Source organism: Poecilia reticulata, chromosome 18 (assembly GCF_904066995.2).
Source record: "Poecilia reticulata chromosome 18, P_reticulata-male-v2, whole genome shotgun sequence".
NCBI lineage: Eukaryota > Metazoa > Chordata > Actinopteri > Cyprinodontiformes > Poeciliidae > Poecilia > Poecilia reticulata.
The window spans coordinates 5,418,295-5,436,628 of NC_088847.1; the positions used below are offsets into that span (position 1 = coordinate 5,418,295).

The 18,334-nt window shown below is 38.8% G+C and overlaps 1 protein-coding gene across 3 annotated transcripts in view; it reads left to right on the top strand.

Moving 5' to 3' along the window:
- Nucleotides 1-18,334, top strand: part of sorcs2 (sortilin-related VPS10 domain containing receptor 2) — a 307,513-nt gene that overhangs the window by 240,432 nt on the left and 48,747 nt on the right. For all 3 annotated transcript variants that reach the window (XM_081599375.1, XM_081599374.1, XM_008435096.3), the window contains exon 4: nucleotides 16,986-17,150. In XM_081599375.1, the coding sequence (XP_081455501.1) occupies nucleotides 17,025-17,150 (126 nt within the window). In that variant the 5' untranslated portion in view covers nucleotides 16,986-17,024. The remainder of the gene's footprint in view (nucleotides 1-16,985; nucleotides 17,151-18,334) is intronic.

Consider the following 18,334-nt stretch of genomic DNA (forward strand, 5'->3'; position numbering starts at 1 on the left):
GCCCTTTTGTGCTCTGATGTATAACTCAGCTGCTTTGTGTCTGTAAATCGCTTTTTTTCGGAGGTCACTGCTGAAAACTTGGCATCATTTTCCTAAGTTAGCGCTTCAGACTGAGAAGAGTTACCACATGAAGCGCATTCCCTCCAGTGGACCGCAATGATAGTGTTTGGGTTTGTGTTTCCGTCCGGGTGTTTGTGTGTCCAGCGGCAGCAGCAGCGTTATGTATGCCAGTCAGAGTGATGCTCCCTGTCACTGGTGATAAGTGGTAATTGAATTTTGCCAGGCGGAGCTGACAGGGCAGGGCAGACACACTGCTGTGTGTGTACGTGTGTGGGATGAGACGGTCTTGGCAGGGTATAGGGCTTTTAATTGTGTCTGTCAGGGGGTCGCCATGGAGATCCTTCTAGCGTAATATTAAACAGACGCTTCGTTCTTTGTCTTAGCAGCCTCAATTTCACTTGCTGTTTGACTCCATTGTTTTTGTTCAGTTAACTGTAACGACCGTACATAGGGGTCATTAATTAACTCTTTGATATTAGTAATTTAACTCTCACTGACTTTTAGCCTTCGTATTAACCAAGGATTTGTCTGAAACTGCTTCCAAACTCATTTTAATCAACATTTTACCGAATGCCAGTGTTTTTTCATCGAGTCTTGTGATAGCTGGGGGATGAGTTTCGCTTTATTTAGAATTTTCTTTACAGAATTGTTTTAAATGGAAAAAGTATGAATCTGTTAAAGATCCTTTCACAAGCATCTCAATCTGTTTTAAACTTTGACTAGGCCGACTTTAATGTCTTATTAGATTTAAAAAATTACTCAGTTAATCTTTGATGTTAAATTTTGTTAGATCAAAGACATTTAAGTGTGACAACAAAACAAGAACAGAAGAAGTGTCAAAGGCACGATGTGGCATCATTCACACAGATATTCTTTACACAAATATCAAAGGAGAAACGTAAAACCCCCAAACACTTGCAAAAACCCTCCACAAACACATTTCAAATTTTGATCTAATCTTAAATCTCTCGCTTCAGTCACTCATTAGTGAAACTCTTTGATCAAAACCTTCAGTAAACAACGATGTTTTTCAGCACTGATATAAATGAACCGACAGTCTCTGGATGTCTCTGCTGATAAAACTGCTGAAAATAAGTTTTCACTGGAAACCACATATTCTGGTCTTTGGTTTTACACAAATGTTGAAATTAAGATACGATTATAGACCTACACCATCGTTTCTTGACTCCTCGTTGCCCAGTTGAGTTTGTTGAGGACTGACCTCAACCTGCAAGTTGCATTTTTGAGGCCAAACGCGACGGATACAGAACTAGAGAAAGTTGTGAGGAAATTCTTCACCAAAAACAAAAAAAAAAACGTCAATGATTTTTAGACCAAAGTGCGATTTGTTCCGTCTTTTGCCGTAATTTGATAGACGTGTACAGCTTGATTGTCAGTTGGTGCCAAGTAAACAAGACTTCTTCTACATTTTGCCGCCCTAAATCCCTGCTGTTGTGTAATATCGATACAGTCTTGTGCTGTGGTACTTTCGCAGATGAGTTTGCGAGGTGTTCTTCAGAAGCGAGTGACCTCGGAGCGACTCGGCACTTTTTCACGAGACGGCGAGAAGGTCGAGAGCCGGGCAGGCTGACGCTTATTGAAAATGTCATTGAATATTTATGTGATAGACGAAGTGAGAAAACACACTAACTGCCCTCCAACAAGCACTGCGCAGGCTCACGACCTCCTTCAACTTCCCCCAAGTTGAGCAAGTCAAAAAAGAGGCACGGAATATCTTTTTTTTGTTTTTACTTTAGGCGTCACATACAGCAGGCTAATACAAACTTAATGAACATATATCATTTACACCAGTGGCAATGGACAGGGGATGATCAAATCACAGTAGAAACGGATTAATTCTATAATAAGTCCATGCCTAGCAAGTAATTAAGGAAGCATGCTCCTGAATATTTGGAGTACATTCCTACCTTTTTGTTTGCTCAGTGTGACCAATGTTCTTCTACAGAAACAAGGAAGTAAACACCGTTCAATGACTTGATTGGCTGAAAGGTAGTGAGCAGTAAAGCTGTCAGAACGGATCAAACGTTGCGGCTTAACTGGGCTGTAAATGCTGTGAATTTGTGTTTGGCACAAGCTGTACCTTCCCCGCTTGTTTTTTTTTTTTTTTTTTTTTTACCATCATTTTATTTTTGCAGTGATTAGGATTTTATCCAGACATTTGGAGATGATTTACCACACGTACTGACTGATGATTCAAGCTGGGGTTTGTTTTTCTCTCCGTGTGTTGAGTATAAATAACGTCTGTATTTCCCGCTTTAGGGAAATACAATATACAATATATGCAGACGCATTTAAACGTATTTTTAAAAAAAAGTCACTTTTTCACTAAAGAAAAGGTGACGTTTTCTATAGGCTTTAAGGGGTTTTCTTATACCTGTGATCGTGTTGCAGCTGTTGGGTCATAACTGTGACGTCCCAGAGAGGCACCTCGATCTCTGCTGCTCATCAAAATCTGACAGACAAGAGAAAATGTCATTTGAAAAAAAGGGGACGTGTAGAATGATGGTCTCATGTCTGGATTTTGGCGAAATAATTACACAGCTTGTTGTTGTTTACTGCAGTTGCAGTGGTTAATCATTTTGTTGTTCTGGTTTTCAGTCTGGTTCATTATTCATTTTTTTTCTCTATTTGTCTGACTTCCAGAGACTCGAGAGGCAACAGAACCACCGTTTACCGTCAACAACATGTTGTGTGGTCTGGAAGCAGTTTAGTATTCTTCATTTTATTTTGACATTGAGGTTAAAGCTTGTGTGTGTTTTTTTTGTGTACAGTAAACTAGAGAAAGACTTAAACATTATTTGACAAATTTGAATCGCAACTCATTTTAAATTTGGGCAAAAAGAATGTGTTTTTCTTGCTACCATAATGCTTCTGAGTAATTTGCGGATGTTCAACAAATAAAAACTGTAGTGAGTTAAAAGGTTTTAATTTTGACTTAAAACATTTAACTGACTTGTATTTATACAAAATTCAGATTGACCTAAAGTTAGCCAGTTAAAGGCAACTATCATCAGCATATATTGTAACATAAGATTAACTCTTAATAGTTTGCTATCTTTAAAGTAAACACAAAAAGTGTTTAAGACTAAAACCGGCGCTGTTTTATACAGTAAAGTAGAAAAAGATTTTAAAATGGATTATTTGACAAATTAGAATCACGGATCACTTTAAATTGCTGTCCAGACCTTGATTAGTCATTCTCTGTCAAATATGAGCAAAAAGAAAGTGCTTATGTAGAGCCTATGTTCAATAGATGAAGATTGTATTGACTTAGAAAGCTTAAAATTTGATTTAAAACCTTTAACTAGCTATGACTTATACAAAACTCTGAAATTAATTCAAACAGACTGACCTAAAGTTGACCAGCTAAAGGCAAATAGCATCAGCATATATTGTAACATAAGATAAACTTTTAATAGTTGGATTTCTTTAAACTAAACTCAAAAGGCTTTTATTTTTTCTTTTTGAGGTTAAAGCTGGTGTTTGGTATAAATTAAAATCACAGTTCAGACATTGTGTAGTAGTTACAAAAATCCTACATTCATTCAAACAGACTGACCTAAATATCATCAGCATATATTGTAACATCAGATTGCTTTCTTTGAACTAAGCACAAAACGCCTTTTTTTGGAGGGGTGGGGGGGGGGGGTTTGTTTGTCAGTTCTTAACAGATGAAAAGAAAGCTGAACAATCAGTTTTTTGGGGGGGTTTTCCACCTAAGAGTTTGGCATTCACAGAAATGCCCCCTGTGTCTTTTTATGACACGTCCTCCTCCTGAGTGATGCCGGACAAAGGCTCCTGGCTTCCCCTGTTCAGAAGAGCTCCCCAAATAGCTTAGCCATGATTTTCAGGGATGAAGATGACATTTCTGATGCCTCTGGTTGTGCTGCTGCTGCTGCTGCTGCTGATGAACTGGATATTTGAACTTCACCCTCTGGCATGAAAAAAAAAAGGCCACCAGCAAAACCGTGTTGAAAATGTTATTAGGAAGAGAAAAAAAAACAGTACTGATAGCTGTAGTTCTAAAATTCTACTATTTTTCTCAATTAAACATGACGGCCGTATATTAAAACATAAACGGTCAATTCCATCTTGTCCTCCTTGATTTGTTTAGGGCCTCTGTGACCGTTCTCATTTTCACCAGGACTTGTGGAAGCTGATTTATTAAGACGGAGTACTTGGCTGCATAATTAACTGTGTGGAAAGCGTCCAGTTGGTGGCACCAGTCCAGCTATTGCATTTACATCATTCACCGTTTTTTTTTCTAATTGTCTGCAGCAGCAGGCGTTTTGTCACTGCTGCTAAAGAGTGCAGGTCTGTTAACGGCTGATGGTTGTTTTTGGTTGTTTTTTTTGTAATGTCATTACAGGTCAAACGTTCACTGGCTGGTTTGTCAATTAGTTGAAAGAGCCACAAATGGAGTTTTGTGTAACTCTTTGGAGTTCCATGTCGTGTTAAAGTCTCAGGATATTTGTTTCAAATTACTACACACCATAAATGTTCTAATAGAACTTTACTACATGATTACAGTTGGATTGTGTGCTACAGTCTAATTTGCATTGGATCAAAATTCTTTTGTTGTTTTGTTTTTATTTAGCAACTTTTGCCTGAATCCAGTATCTGGATAACTAATCTTTGGCATATTTCATAAAATCAAAGATTCGTTTAGACTTAGAAGTATTTAAAGTTTCATTGTCTGCATATTCACTTAGATTAAATAAAGTATTTGTAATATTTACACGTAATTGACCGTGGAGAGCATGATTCAACACCAGACGATGTGTCAGACTTACGGCTTTGAATTATCTAGAGCAGACTCTAAAGGTCTTGTTGCATTTTAGATAACGTTCCATAGCAAACTGCATTTCTTTTCAATCATACAAAGAAGAGATGCTTAAAATGCAGCAACAAAAACTGGATGAAAAAGAAGAAAAATCAGTAAAGCACCAAGTCAGAAACACCATTTCCAAGATTTCGTGTAACAGGTAGTTAGCCCTCCCTGAAATCCATCCTGGGTGATTAGAGCAGGTCTAACATTACTCCCTCCAACGACTGATGAGTGACATCGACCAACGTTTTTGTCCATCTTTGTTGTCTGTCTTTTTCTTTCTTCTGTGAAGGTGGTACACCATGTAATCAAAGTTAATAGGCAGATTTCTGTTTCCTTTCCTCTGTGGGTAAAAATCGTAGTGAAAGGCCGTGTCACACCCTTAACGTTTCACTCAACGCATCAGAATCGAGTTTCCAATGAATGAGAAAACATTCGCTTTTGACACAACCTTGGGAGGGGAAAAAAACAGTTTTACATTGATTTGATCTCAGGTGCTTCGATAGCCCACACGTCTGCTGCTGTGAGTTCCAGAAAATGAGGATTTTTAAATGTTTAATGTGGAGAAAAAAACAGCATCCAAAGTTCTTAACCCTTGTGTTTACAAATGGGGTCCAACTGACCCCACACCCGTCTCACTTGTATCATTTGCCTCAGTCCTCGAATGCACAAGGATTAAACGGAGCATTTTCTCTTGTTTTTTTTTTTTTTTTGCTTGGTAAAGATATACGTTTCAGATCATCAAAAAATAATCAATTGATGAATTTATCAAGGGAAAAAGTCTTTGATTTTAATGAGAAATATCTTTGAGTATAAACGTCTGCTAGTGGTCACACCTTACCATCTCAATTGGATTGAAGATGTGAAGTTGGGGTTGGACTTGCTGGTTTGCTTTTCACTCATTTTTAAAAGGCTAAAGTCACAACTGATGGCCAGAAATGATTCTTCAGAATTTTCTGTCAGAGCTGAATTCATCAGTTACTACAAAACATCCAAGTTGTGATGCAGCGAAGCAGCGCTGTGCCATCAGTACAATCCAGTGTTGGATTGTTTTGATGGTGTTTTTGTTTTTGCTTCTTTTCTGGAACGCTGTTGGTTTTACCAAAGGTATAATGGATGCACGTTTCACAAAGTCACTGTTATTTTTCTCATTACTTCACAGTAAGCCTTATTCTTAAGATATGGTCAGCAGTGATTTTGTCCTTGGAACGATGCTAAAGACGCTATAGTCACTTTATGGTTGTTCAATCATGCAATACAAAAAACATAAACTCTTACCAAGTAATTTTGGTCTAGTTTCTATTGCAAATATCTTCATTCTCTTAAAATAATGCATGAGCTAGCTTACAGGTAACTTTTCAGCAAGATGTACTAGCTTGTTTTAAGTCAGTAATTCCTTTATATTGATGAAAAATTACGAGTTCCATTGGCAGATTATTTAACTTAAAACAAGAAAAATTTTTTCCATGTTACAAGTGAAATAATCTGGCAAGGGAACTGGTAAATTTCCACTAATGTTAAGGGAACATTGACTTACAACAAGCTCTTATATTTTCTACAGAACTACATTTGTCTTATTTCAAGTGTACTCAAATATTTGCAGTAGACACTAGACCAAAAATACTTGCTTATTAATGAATACTGTGGTTCACTGGTCTCCCAAAGCATTAGGAATGACTTTTATTTTCATCTGGCCCTGTTATGTTGTGTTTTGAGGTCTTTTAGCCGACGTCATGTTGTCAGACTGGATCTGTTTAAGTGCTTCCTTGATTCTATAGATCTGTAAGTAAACGGATTAGATCAGTTACCAGGCTTATCAGCTGGTGAACCAACATGGCTTCCTCATTAGGGTGCAGCTTTTTTCCCTGTAGAGACCAAACCAATTAAAATTGGCGTTTTGTGACAAAACTAACAGTTTGATAAACTGAAGGATATGAGTCTGCTGGGAAAAAAAAAAATATCTGAAAGATGGCAAATGCTTTTTTTCACAGCGCTGTAGTTTTAACCGTCTAATCAGCTGCAAGGTTTGAACCGATCCTTCTGAAATAGCTGTGACGCACTTTCTAAATCAAAATTAACGAAAACCTATCATTTAAATCCTTTGCAGAAGAAGACATGTAGTGTAGATCCTTGTATTACTTTATTATCACGTAACTTTCTCCCGGTCACAATCGAGCTGCCGAGGAGATAAACGCTCCTGTGGGTGAGTGTGTGGGCAGCTGACACCTGAGTGTCAGCCTCCCGTGGAAGATGATGATCTTTAAATGTAGAGCTGTGGTGAAGCTAAACCTGCCACTTTATACCTCACACACACACACACACACACAAAACTCCTCCAAACATATTTTTTTTTTTTTTTCACTTTATGTAATTAAGTCTAGAGTAATTGCTCAGAGGTTCCTCTCGCAGTCTCCTCTTCACTTTTTATTTGACAGACAAATGTAATTAAAAAGAGAGACAGAAAGAGAGAGAGAGAGAGAGAGAGAGAACACGTTCCTGAGGTTTGATCGTTGTCTCCGTCCTCCACAATGGAGAACTCAGACCCTGCCGTCTATCATCGACAGGATGGAGAGAGACGTGTGGGGCGAGCAATGGAGATGGAGAGATCCATCACTGAGAGCAGGAGAGTGAAAGATAAAGACATTAAACTGCTAAGGGGGACAGAACGGAACGCAGTCAGGGGGGCGGGGGGAAATCCAAAGAAGTGAAGTATGAATAGAATTAGATTTTATTTGTAAGCCAAAACTCAGCAGAAAAACCAAGAGAGAGTGTTGAAGTGACAATGGGGAAGAGAAATGTTCATTCAAAAGAATTGACTTTAAAGGAATACAGTCACTGCTTTGTTAGGTAAACTTAATTAAACAAATATGGAATCATCCAGTTACATGTCAGCAACTCCATCCATTTTTTATGACAGTGATGGGCACCGTTAGCAAAAAAGATAGTTGTGCTAACCCTAAAGCACTACGCATAAACCTAAGTTTGGCTAATGCTAAAGCGCTACATCAACACGCTGTTAAGCTAATGCGCTAAATACTACAGCCCTCGAGCACATAATAAACATGTTTTATAATGCCCTTAGTTATTATATTTATATATTGTTCTCTATTCTTCGTGTTTCTGTGTTTTTTTGTTTGAAAAAAATTCTTTGGAAAAGAAAAGAGAGAGAAAATGATGAGAGGAAATGGAACTGCATCTTAAGCGGTCTTCAGCCACTTCAAAATAAGAGCAAAATAAAATTACCACTTACCAGAACAGTCAAGGAAATTAGCACTTAATTATTTGTCAGACAAACTTATTTAAGGAAAGCTAAGTGTGCTAAGCGTCTTCAAAGCTAGCAAAAGCCATAAAGGAAAAATTTGCTTTGCTATTAGCACAATAGCTGATTAGCGGAAATATCCCTGCCATTGCATTTAAGTATATAGACATGATGAAGTTAAAGGTAACCACCAGACAGGAGGAAAAATTATTTAAGTGACTTTGAAAGTGGAATAGTTGTTGATTCCAACAACTATAAACTGCGTTTATTTCACATCTTCAGACAGCGTGTAAATATGCTCCCAACTTGTTACCACGTTAGATATGTTACATTAACTCTAAGAACAGAGAGGATTAGCTTATCTAGTAAGTTATTTAAGGAAATTTAACTGAGATAAATGTTCTCAAAATTAGCAAAAGCGCTAAAGCACTAAGAGGAAAATTAGCTTCGCTATTAGCAGGTAAACAGATTAGTGAAATGTGTCCACCTTTGTTTTTAGGGATCTAGAGTGTATATCTACATATAAGTAGACACATAAATGGACATTATGTGAATATACGTCCAACTTGTTGCTGCCTGTTAGAAATAATATGCGTTATATAAACTCCAGCAGCGCAGAGAGGATCCAAGGCCTTGTCAATCATAATCTGAGCCCTTTAAAAAGGCATCAGATGGAAGGTGCAGCAGGCAGATAACAGGGTTGAATCTGGGACAGCCAGCCTGTCTTCTCTGTCACTCCTGAGTGTTAACACGCATACACTCTGTTCTCGATTTTATTCCCACGAGTTCAATTTAAAGAAACTAACATATGTTTAACTGGCATGCGAAAAGCTCTAACTTTCTAACTCCCAGCGCAAATATACTTTAAAACGCAGAATTTTACAGCAATAAGAGAAAAAAAAGTACAATCCAAGATTATGGAGAGGAAAAAAAAGACGATATATTTATGAAAGCTAAACATACTTCAAGGTTTGAAATAGTTCTCAATTTTGCGGCTTTTTATTGAAAAGTTTGCCAGCGTGACCCTCTTAGTGTTTTGACATGAGTTCCAGCTGAGATTTCTGCATCTGCTGGTCACCTCTCGCGGTCATAGAAAAGGCTTCAGATTTATAATGCATGAGGATGCATCTCGGTAATGGACTTGTGTTGTTGCAAAGGTGCATTAAAACAGAAAGAATTACCAGTGCCTGGTGGTAGTTGCAGTCAGGACATCCCTTGATTAAACATGCAGGACTTTCACACCTCGGCGTCACACGCGTGTAACTGTGAGGTGAGAAGAAAATACAGAGGAGGTGGAAAGCAGGGTGAGACCAGACATGGTCTACAGCTTTCTGAGTATTTCTGAGGTTCTTGATGTCGTTGTATAACAGCGAGTTCTGAGAGTGAGACCCAGTAGTGCGTTCCTGCTCTTTAGATGGGAGTAGGCTGATTGAAAACATATTGGGCATGCCCTGAGCAGTGCAACACTGCTGTCTTTCACAGATGGGACGAGCAGGGATTTCAAAGACGCAATTCCTTTAGTCCCATTAACAGCTCACACCCGAGCGCTTTCCAATGCAGAGACGGGAAGTTTTCAGGCCGCTTTTATCTGTCATACACAATAGCACCACTGTGCTGCAGGGAAGCAAGAGTTATTACTCACAGGACGTCCTTATGACAGAGGAACGTCAGTCCTCTTCCAGTCCCCCGGTACTGGAGCTTTCTGTGAATCTTTACCGTCGTCTCTGTGAGCTCAGTTTAGGTGAACGGCTTGAAGGAGAACTTACAGTTTGACAAGAGTGCCACTCGTTGGCAAATTACGCAATTGCGTGAAGGAAGACCTTAGGTGTGAGGTTCTGACATCTGCTCAGTCTTCTGCATCATCCAATGACTAGGCCTTTTTATTGGCTTGAACCCCAGGTGTGTATGTTGGGAAACGAGTTACATTATTTTCCCATTTTCAACAGAATGACTTGTTAGGAATATTACAGAAGTGGAATACAAAGATGCACCTTGTCTTTTTTGTGTTACTTTCTTACTGAAGATTAAGAATCACACTTCCTTCATTCAGGCCCAAGGTGTTCCCATTCTTGTAGGGATTCACACCAGAACTTTTTAGTCTGTTTTAATCAAACTCTAGTCTGTTTGTCTACAAAGTCCGGTTCATTTTGGGAGGTCGAATGCACAACCAAACTAATGCAGACAAAAAAAGCGGACTCTTTTCCACCTGCTCTTTTTGGTTCCATTGAAGTGAACTCTGGTGCGGTTCGAATGCATATGTGAATGCCAGGCGGACCAAAGACCGCTCCCAAAGCAGCAAGTGGACTATAGCGCAGGCTTCTCTGGGTAAATGCAACCAAAACAAACATGAGAATCTAGCATGAAAGTCTACCGCTACTGGCAGAAATGGCTCGTGGACTTTTACCAAAGACGAAAGAGAGATCTTACATCTGCTGAAATCTGACGCTACTCCATTTTGCGACAAAGGAAGTTCCGCTCATGTCGTCTTCTGATATTTTTTTGTTGTTCCCTACAGTAATTCATTGAGCAGCGCCGTCACAGGTGAAGGGGTGTGGAGCGGTACAGGATTTTCAAAGTGTTTCGATCGTCTGACACAATTCAGTGTGAAAGCAAACAATACCAGCTGAAAATGTAACAAATGATGCAACTTTGGTGCCCAATCAAATTGAGTTTACCAGGCTATGTTGCATGTCCTTACTGCCCATCAGTCAGTTCTGGTTCTGCCCAGCAGTCTTCTTCCAGTGTGATGTGCCTGGAAAGCCTCTAATGGGAGTCATCCAGTAGGCGTCTCGATCATCATCCTTTAGATGATGATCTAGCAGTTCCACTTCAGGCTCCCCACGATTGATGGATCTATGCGCTTTATCTCCAATGCTGATTCCAGTCTCCATATATAGAAAATTAATTTCAGCTCCTCGTATCCAGGGTGTCGTCTTTTCAGTCATGATCCATTTCTCACCACCGTAGATCAGAGTTGGAACGCAGCTGGATCTGTAAATCGAGAGCTTGGCTTGTTGACTCAGCTCTTTCTTCTCTTTTACAGTCAGAGCCCTGATCCATTTATCCATTGTCCTCTTTCATCCTACCGTCTCTCTTAAACAAGACCCAAAGATTCATGAACTCCGCTTGAGGCAGTAACTGACTTGCAAAAATGATGAAGTCATTAATTTCCTGGAGAAAGATTCATTTCTTAGCTGTTAGATCAGGATCTCTGTGATCTCAGCTTTACTATAGACATATATATATATCTTTTTGTCATCTCTTCAGCAATGGGAAGACTGCGGCTCAATGGGGAGAGCATAGTCGTCTTCCAAACAGGAGGTCATGGATTTGATTGCAGCTTCCTCTCCTGGTTCATCAGTTGTATTTCTGTTAACCATAAAGTTGCGCAAATTGGAATTCCGTAAATACATTCACAAAATGGAGACAAGGCAATTTTGACAAAAATTCAAGTTTTTTTTTATAAGCTTTTGTGATGAGATAGCTTCCCGGTCGTATTGAGATAGCTATATTTCGTGAAACTGCAATGGGAACGCCTTCTTCGCATCACATAAGTCACGTGATCATCAGCTGGATGTTGCCTCTCGGCAAGGCACTTGACCCCAAATTGCCTACTGATTTGTGTATCGGTGTATAAACGTGTGCGCATTTGTGAGTGCGAATGGGTGAATGTGACTCTAGTGTAAAGCGCTTTGAGTGGTCAAAATGACTGGAAAAGCGCTATACAAGTTCAGTCCATTTGCCATTTTACTACTGACGAAAACGGCAAATACGACGACAGGAAGTGGTAGGAGGATGATGTGTTTTTTGATATTAGCAGAATTTCAACAAAGATCTGCACACATTTGTGCACAGTCCTCTCTAGGTACTAACACCCTCAGATTCAATTCAGATTCAATGGCCTGATTGTTTTCAGGGTTTTATGCGTCTAAAGCCCTGTTCACATGCCCGATGGTCTGATCTGTGTGTGTGCGTGTGTGTGTGCGCTGATGGAGTAAGATGCTTGTGTTTGAGGATGTCCATCTGTCAGAGGTTAAACTGAGTGATGTCCTTTAAACAGGGACATGCTGACAGAGGCAGGTTGAGTTGATGGATGTTTCTGCCTTTCAGGGACTCAAAGCAAAAACCACAGTGAAACATCTATCGGAAGAAAGACTGGTGTGCGCAATAAGGCTAGTACTGTAAAAAAAGGATGCAGCACTGTCCTAAAACAGACCATTTCTGGCACTTGTGCTCGCTAATTTATAACTAGAAGCAATTTTTATTATTTATTAATGGTTTAAAAACCGAAAATTTTAAATTTGCAGAAATATTTGTTTTGCCTGCAACAATGCTATTTGTTTATTAGGAAAAAATAGTTTTAAAAGTTTGGATAGTTGTGAAATAAAAATTACATTTTTCAGCACACAGGTTGTGCGAGAGCTTAATTTGAATGTTTAATTGACCCAATTTGTCAAATACTAGGGTAAAAATTATATATGTATGTGTGTGTGTATATATATATATATATATATATATATATATATATATATATATATATATATATATATATATATATATATGTATATATTTCATTAGTTCATGCATGTTAAACCTGGAAATTACCTCACACCAAATTTAATCTGCTACAGTTGCAGGTTGGAAAACCTGTGGGACTTGTTAAAGACTTTTGCTCAAGGTCCAGACCAACAAAAATTAGCAACAAAAGCTGACAGCAGCGTTTTTTTGTTTGTTGTTGTTTTTTTGTCGTTTTATGCATGCTATGTGTGTGACTTATCTAATAAAGTGCAAACCTTCAATAAACAGTTTCAACTTTCTCCAAAATTTGCATGAGTCATCTTGATGTTTAAGTAAGAGTGGAGGAAAAATGAAGGTCAGAATAAGTTTTACGGTTTAAAGATAAGTAAAGTCTACTTTAAGATTTTGATTTTTAGCAGATTCCGACTTTGTGGTCAAATGGAATCCATGTGAGGTCGAGTGAGATTTAGTCACATGCATTTTCTTTTACAGTAATTATCATAAGAGTTTAGCAACACAACTAAATTCTGACCCTGAAGCATTAATTATAACCCGTTCTGCTAAGGTTAATGTGCTACACTGACACAATAATTAGCCGTGGTTAACGCTAAAACGCTAACTCAATTCAAATTATATCTGCCCTTGAAAGGCTACAACCTTCAAGCACCAGTTTAAATCTAACTTAAGGAAATTATACAACATGTAAATTAAGTATAGAATTTATGTTTATATCTTTACCATCTGTGTTGTACTTTGTTGTTCTATATCTTTTGTTTAAAATAAAGCTATTGGGGAAAGAGAGCGAGAACGGGAGAAGAGGAAATAAAACTTCAGTGTAAAGAGTCTTCACCCACTTCAAAATAAGAGCATGAATACGAACATCTAATTACTTGAAAAATTCTTAAGAGTAAATAACCAAAACTTCAACGCAGAGTTCGAACTTTATTCAGCTGAAAGTTACCAACAGCCAAGCAAGTAATTATGGAGCAATTCATACCTCAGTCCTAAATCTTAACCCCTGACCCAAAAACAGGGTTTCCCCTTGTGGGTTCCAGGCTTTGGACCCCACAAGGAGCAGTGGGTCCCCACAATGTAGTATGTGTCAGGAAAATGGTCCCCACAAGGTATTAAAAACAAACACACCCACACGCACCCACACACGGACACAGAGCACTTAAGCATTCCAGCCAGAAAGATGTGAGGCGTTCTTCACACGCTGCCTAATTGCAGTCATGATGAGAATACCAAAAAGAATTTGTGCCCTCTTAGTCGCTGCGTGTGTGTCTCTAGGCGTATACATTTATTTAATTTCTCTAATATAATATAGAACCAGTACATGGCTGCAGCTTTACAGTTAAGTGCATTGCAAGTGTGAAGCTTATTTGATGTTGAGCCTTTTAACGGAGAGCAGAAAAGAAGAAGAATAATAATAAGGGGGGAAAACATTTTAAAAGTATTAAATAAACACAAACAACATTAGTTTTGATGAATCTGTCTGCTTTATGATTAAAAGAGATGGAAATGCTGGGCAAACTGCAAATTCATATTTGGCAAAGTGCTTTTTTATGTTTAAACATTGCAGTACAAGGCTGCCTTTAGTTACTTTGCTTATTAATGAATGTTATTAGGAAGAAAATAACATTAAAGGATTCTTGGAGACCCATCTTAGTTCTTTTTGTTTTCTGAACAAAGCTCCCATTTTTAACAATGATCCCAAGTTTGAGATTCCAGTAGTAAAAAAAAAAGGTTGCCTGTGTTTTCAATTCCAAAGACCCTCTTAATAATTGATTTGAACAGTTTCATTAATTAAAATACTCAACTTTAGGCAATAATTCACAAAAAAATAACAATTAAATGTTGCAGTTGACTTAATATCTTCAAAATTATAAATTTGCATACATACCCTCAGTATTTGGTAGGATTGTCTTTGACTGTTTATTAAATGTTTTATGTTTCCTTCCTCATTCTTCTCACAGTAGTTGGCTGAAGTTCTGGTCTATTCCTCTTTACAGAACTAAGTCAGAGTTCTGTCTGAACTCTTAAGTTCAGTTCTGAGCTGCTCTGATCTCTCTAGAACTAAGATCAGGACTTTGGGATTTGCCACATTGACCTTGTCCTTAAACCACTTCGTAACCTCTTCGGATGTATAGTAATTGTTCATTTGGGACACCAATCTGTGTCGAAGTGCCATCTTCCTGGTTGATGTCTTTAGCCTTTCCATAGTGTTCTTTCCTCATGATGCCATCTGTTTTATGTAGTGCACCAGTTCCTAGTGGCGCTGCCTCCCCCGTACGTCACTGTTTTCCAAGGCTTACAAGCATCCCTGTTTTTCTCCAAATGTAACAATGATCATCACGCCCAAACAGTTCCACTTTGGTTTCATCAGACTAAAGTAGAACTGTTTGTCTCTGAAAATGAGTCTGTGTTTGGGAACCGCAATTTGGTGTTTTGTTCATTCTTTTGGGGTAGAGGCTTGTTCCTTGCCGAATGGCCTTTTAACTCATGTCGGTACAAAATGCGTTTCTCTGTGGATAATGATACTGTCTCACCAGTTTCACCAGCGTCTTCACAAGGACTTTGGCTTGTGAAAGACCTTGGTGTCTACTTGCCCATTTAAGACACTGAACTTGTCTCCTTCCTGTGCGGTATGAGGGTTGGACATCGCATCATGTGTAAACTTGCGTATAATTGTTTGAAGAGAATGTGGTGCCTTCAAGTGTCGGTGAATAGTTGTCATGGGTGATTCAGACTTGTGCAGCTGCACAATTCTCTTCCTGATATCTTGGCTGATTTCTACAGACTTTCCCATTTGGTCAAACAAGAAAGCAGAGTGTTCCATGTTTGGTCTTCAAGTACATACACAGGTCTGCCTCCAACTTACTCAGACGTTTCCAAAGTCATGATTTAGCTAATTCTAACTGAGCTTGGTCTGATACAACTTCAGGCGGTGAGATAATAAGGTTTGTGTCTTTTTTAGTTTGGTGAATATAAACTTCCGGTTTTAATTGTACATGCCATTGCTAGTAGATGTTACATTTTCACACTTGTAGCCTTAAAGATATTTAATAAAAAATGTGACAAAACAACAACCAGATGACATAACCTTTCCCTTCTCAGGTTCCTATCCCTTAAATCTGTCCACGGTTCTTACTTATTTGCAGTCAGGCAGCTGTGGTTCAGTTCGAAGTTTAGAAGTCTTGCGATTGGACGCCTCCTTTGCACATTGCTGCTGGGTTAATGAGACTTGTAGTGTAAAGGCATATTGAGTTCCATCCACGTACAACAATCATATTCCCTGATTAAAAACCTTTCGAATTGTTTTATGTTCACATACTTCCTTCACTGCTTTGCATTATTTCATCTGACACCAACAGCAAACACACATTGAATTAAATATACTCTGGTGTTGCGGATGGAAAGTCTGGATCATAATTTACACCAACAAACCCTCGTTGGTCAGCGTCCTGCTGCTCTTATGTGGCGCATGAATGGTCCTGGCTCATTAATTGTTATTGATTTCTGCTATTGGTAGCTTTAAATGGCTCATAACTGTGATTGGTGGTTTGGCAGGTCCTGGTCTGGCCCGTGTTTAGTGCTTTCACTTTGTGAGCTATAAAACTCTAAATAGATAATCAATGCAAGGTCGTCCGCCTCTGAAGCTGATTTAAAAAAAAAAAAAATGTTTTTGAGATTTATAAAATGGCTGAGTAAATGTAAACGTGAAGTTGCAAAATTCATTTGTGTGAGAGATAATATGCATAACTCTGCTACAGAATATCAACTTTTAGAATGTTTTATAGTCATTGTTCAATAATTGCTACATTCATTTAGCATAAACGCTACCTCATACTGACGGCCGTGAGTTCTGTGGTGGAAAATATAATTATCAGATAATATATTGTGAATTTATTACCAGATAATACAGTTTTTCTTTACAGTCCTTGTCGCAGCCTTCTAACTTCCAAAACTGACTTTTTTCCTAGAAAGGCTGTAGGTGACAGCTGGTTTGTTTTTTGAACACACTTTCGATTTGTTAGTTTATGTCTAGGAAAAGAAACAAAAAGACATTTCAATCAATTATTTTATATCACAAAGATTGAACAACAAACTAAATAAATTATGCAAAAAAAAAAAAAAGTTAAAAATTCTAAGATTTGTTTCTTTTTTGCAATTTTTTCCCAACTTTCTGAGACCATCCCACAGCGCCCTCTGGTGGCCCCTACTCTGAACAACACCACAGTAGAACATTTCCCTTCCAGGCGTTTGACCTCTGACCTCTCTTTGCCTTCGGTCTTTCAGGTGGTCCTGGTGGGCTCGTCCATCAACGAACGAGACCAGATGCTCTTCATCAGCACAGACGAGGGCTCCTCATTCCAACGGCAGGCAGTCGTCTTCACACCAGAGACCGTCATCTTCCATCCAAAGGAGGAAGACAAGCTGCTGGCATACTGCAAGGACGGACGGGTGAGGGACGAGGGACTCTGAGATTTAGTGTTTCAAGCACACCAAGTCTGTCCCCAATTCGAAAATCCGTCTTATTGGTATCTCTGTCATGGACTTGGCAGCTGAGCGTTTGCGACATGGCTGTTCTTGTTCACAGCGTGGTGGGAATGCTGCTAGAACAAGAAAATATGAGCAGCGGACAGACTGGCGCGCTGTTAATTTTCTAACATTTGGCCTGATTATATAAACTGCTTTCTTGGGAGACGAACTGAAAGTGAGCAGCACATATTGAGTTGACAATTATCGTGGAAGTAACTCAGGCGTAGAGGGCGTCTCCGAATGCAAGACAATACGTTGTGTTCTCATGCAACTTCAAAGTCTTGCGTTCTCATTAGAGGGAAATTGTCAGTTACAGTGCAAGCCTTAAAACCGGCTATTTAACAGTGACAGATGTAGGGCAGGGAGGGATCCTCAGGTGCTGCCTAATGAATGTACACGCACACACACACACACAAACACATCCACAGCTAGATAATAATGTGGCTACATGGCTCTGAAAACGTCTTGAGATGCTGTTTTAGTTCCATACTCTTTGTAGCCGGGAGGCATTGCAGTCGCTCAACGACCGCGCCGCACAAGTAGAGACCCGTCTGTGTGAAAGGCTCTGCGCTCGTCTATAATTGAGACCTTGAGTCATGCTGGTTGTGCCTTGTGATATCAGAGGCTGACATTTATAGTTTATCACATTCAGTTGTTATAAGTTCATAAGGAATAAATTATCGTTGTGTCTTCATTGACGTTAAAGTGAAGTCAGAGTTAAAATTCTTGTTTGACGTGTAAATACTTGACGTATAAATCTGATTCAGATCGCCAATCATCATCATCATACTTATAGTGAGTACAATTTTCGTACGATGTAGATTTGACTTACTTAAAGGTATGCAAAGAAAAAATAACCTTTTGTTACAATCATTTTAGGCCTTTGTACTTAAGTCTGGATGACCACAGTCTTCAGTCTGGTGTATTGGTCTCAACTAGCCCTCATTTTGAAGGACAGTTCTGTTTACAGAGACTTCAGTGTCCATTTTATTTGTTGATTTATTTATTTATTTGGGGTATTTAAAATGTCTTCCAGTTCCAATGTGAAATGTTCATTAGAAATTAAAGTTCATGGATCTTTGAGAGGTTCCACTTGCGTTACGACG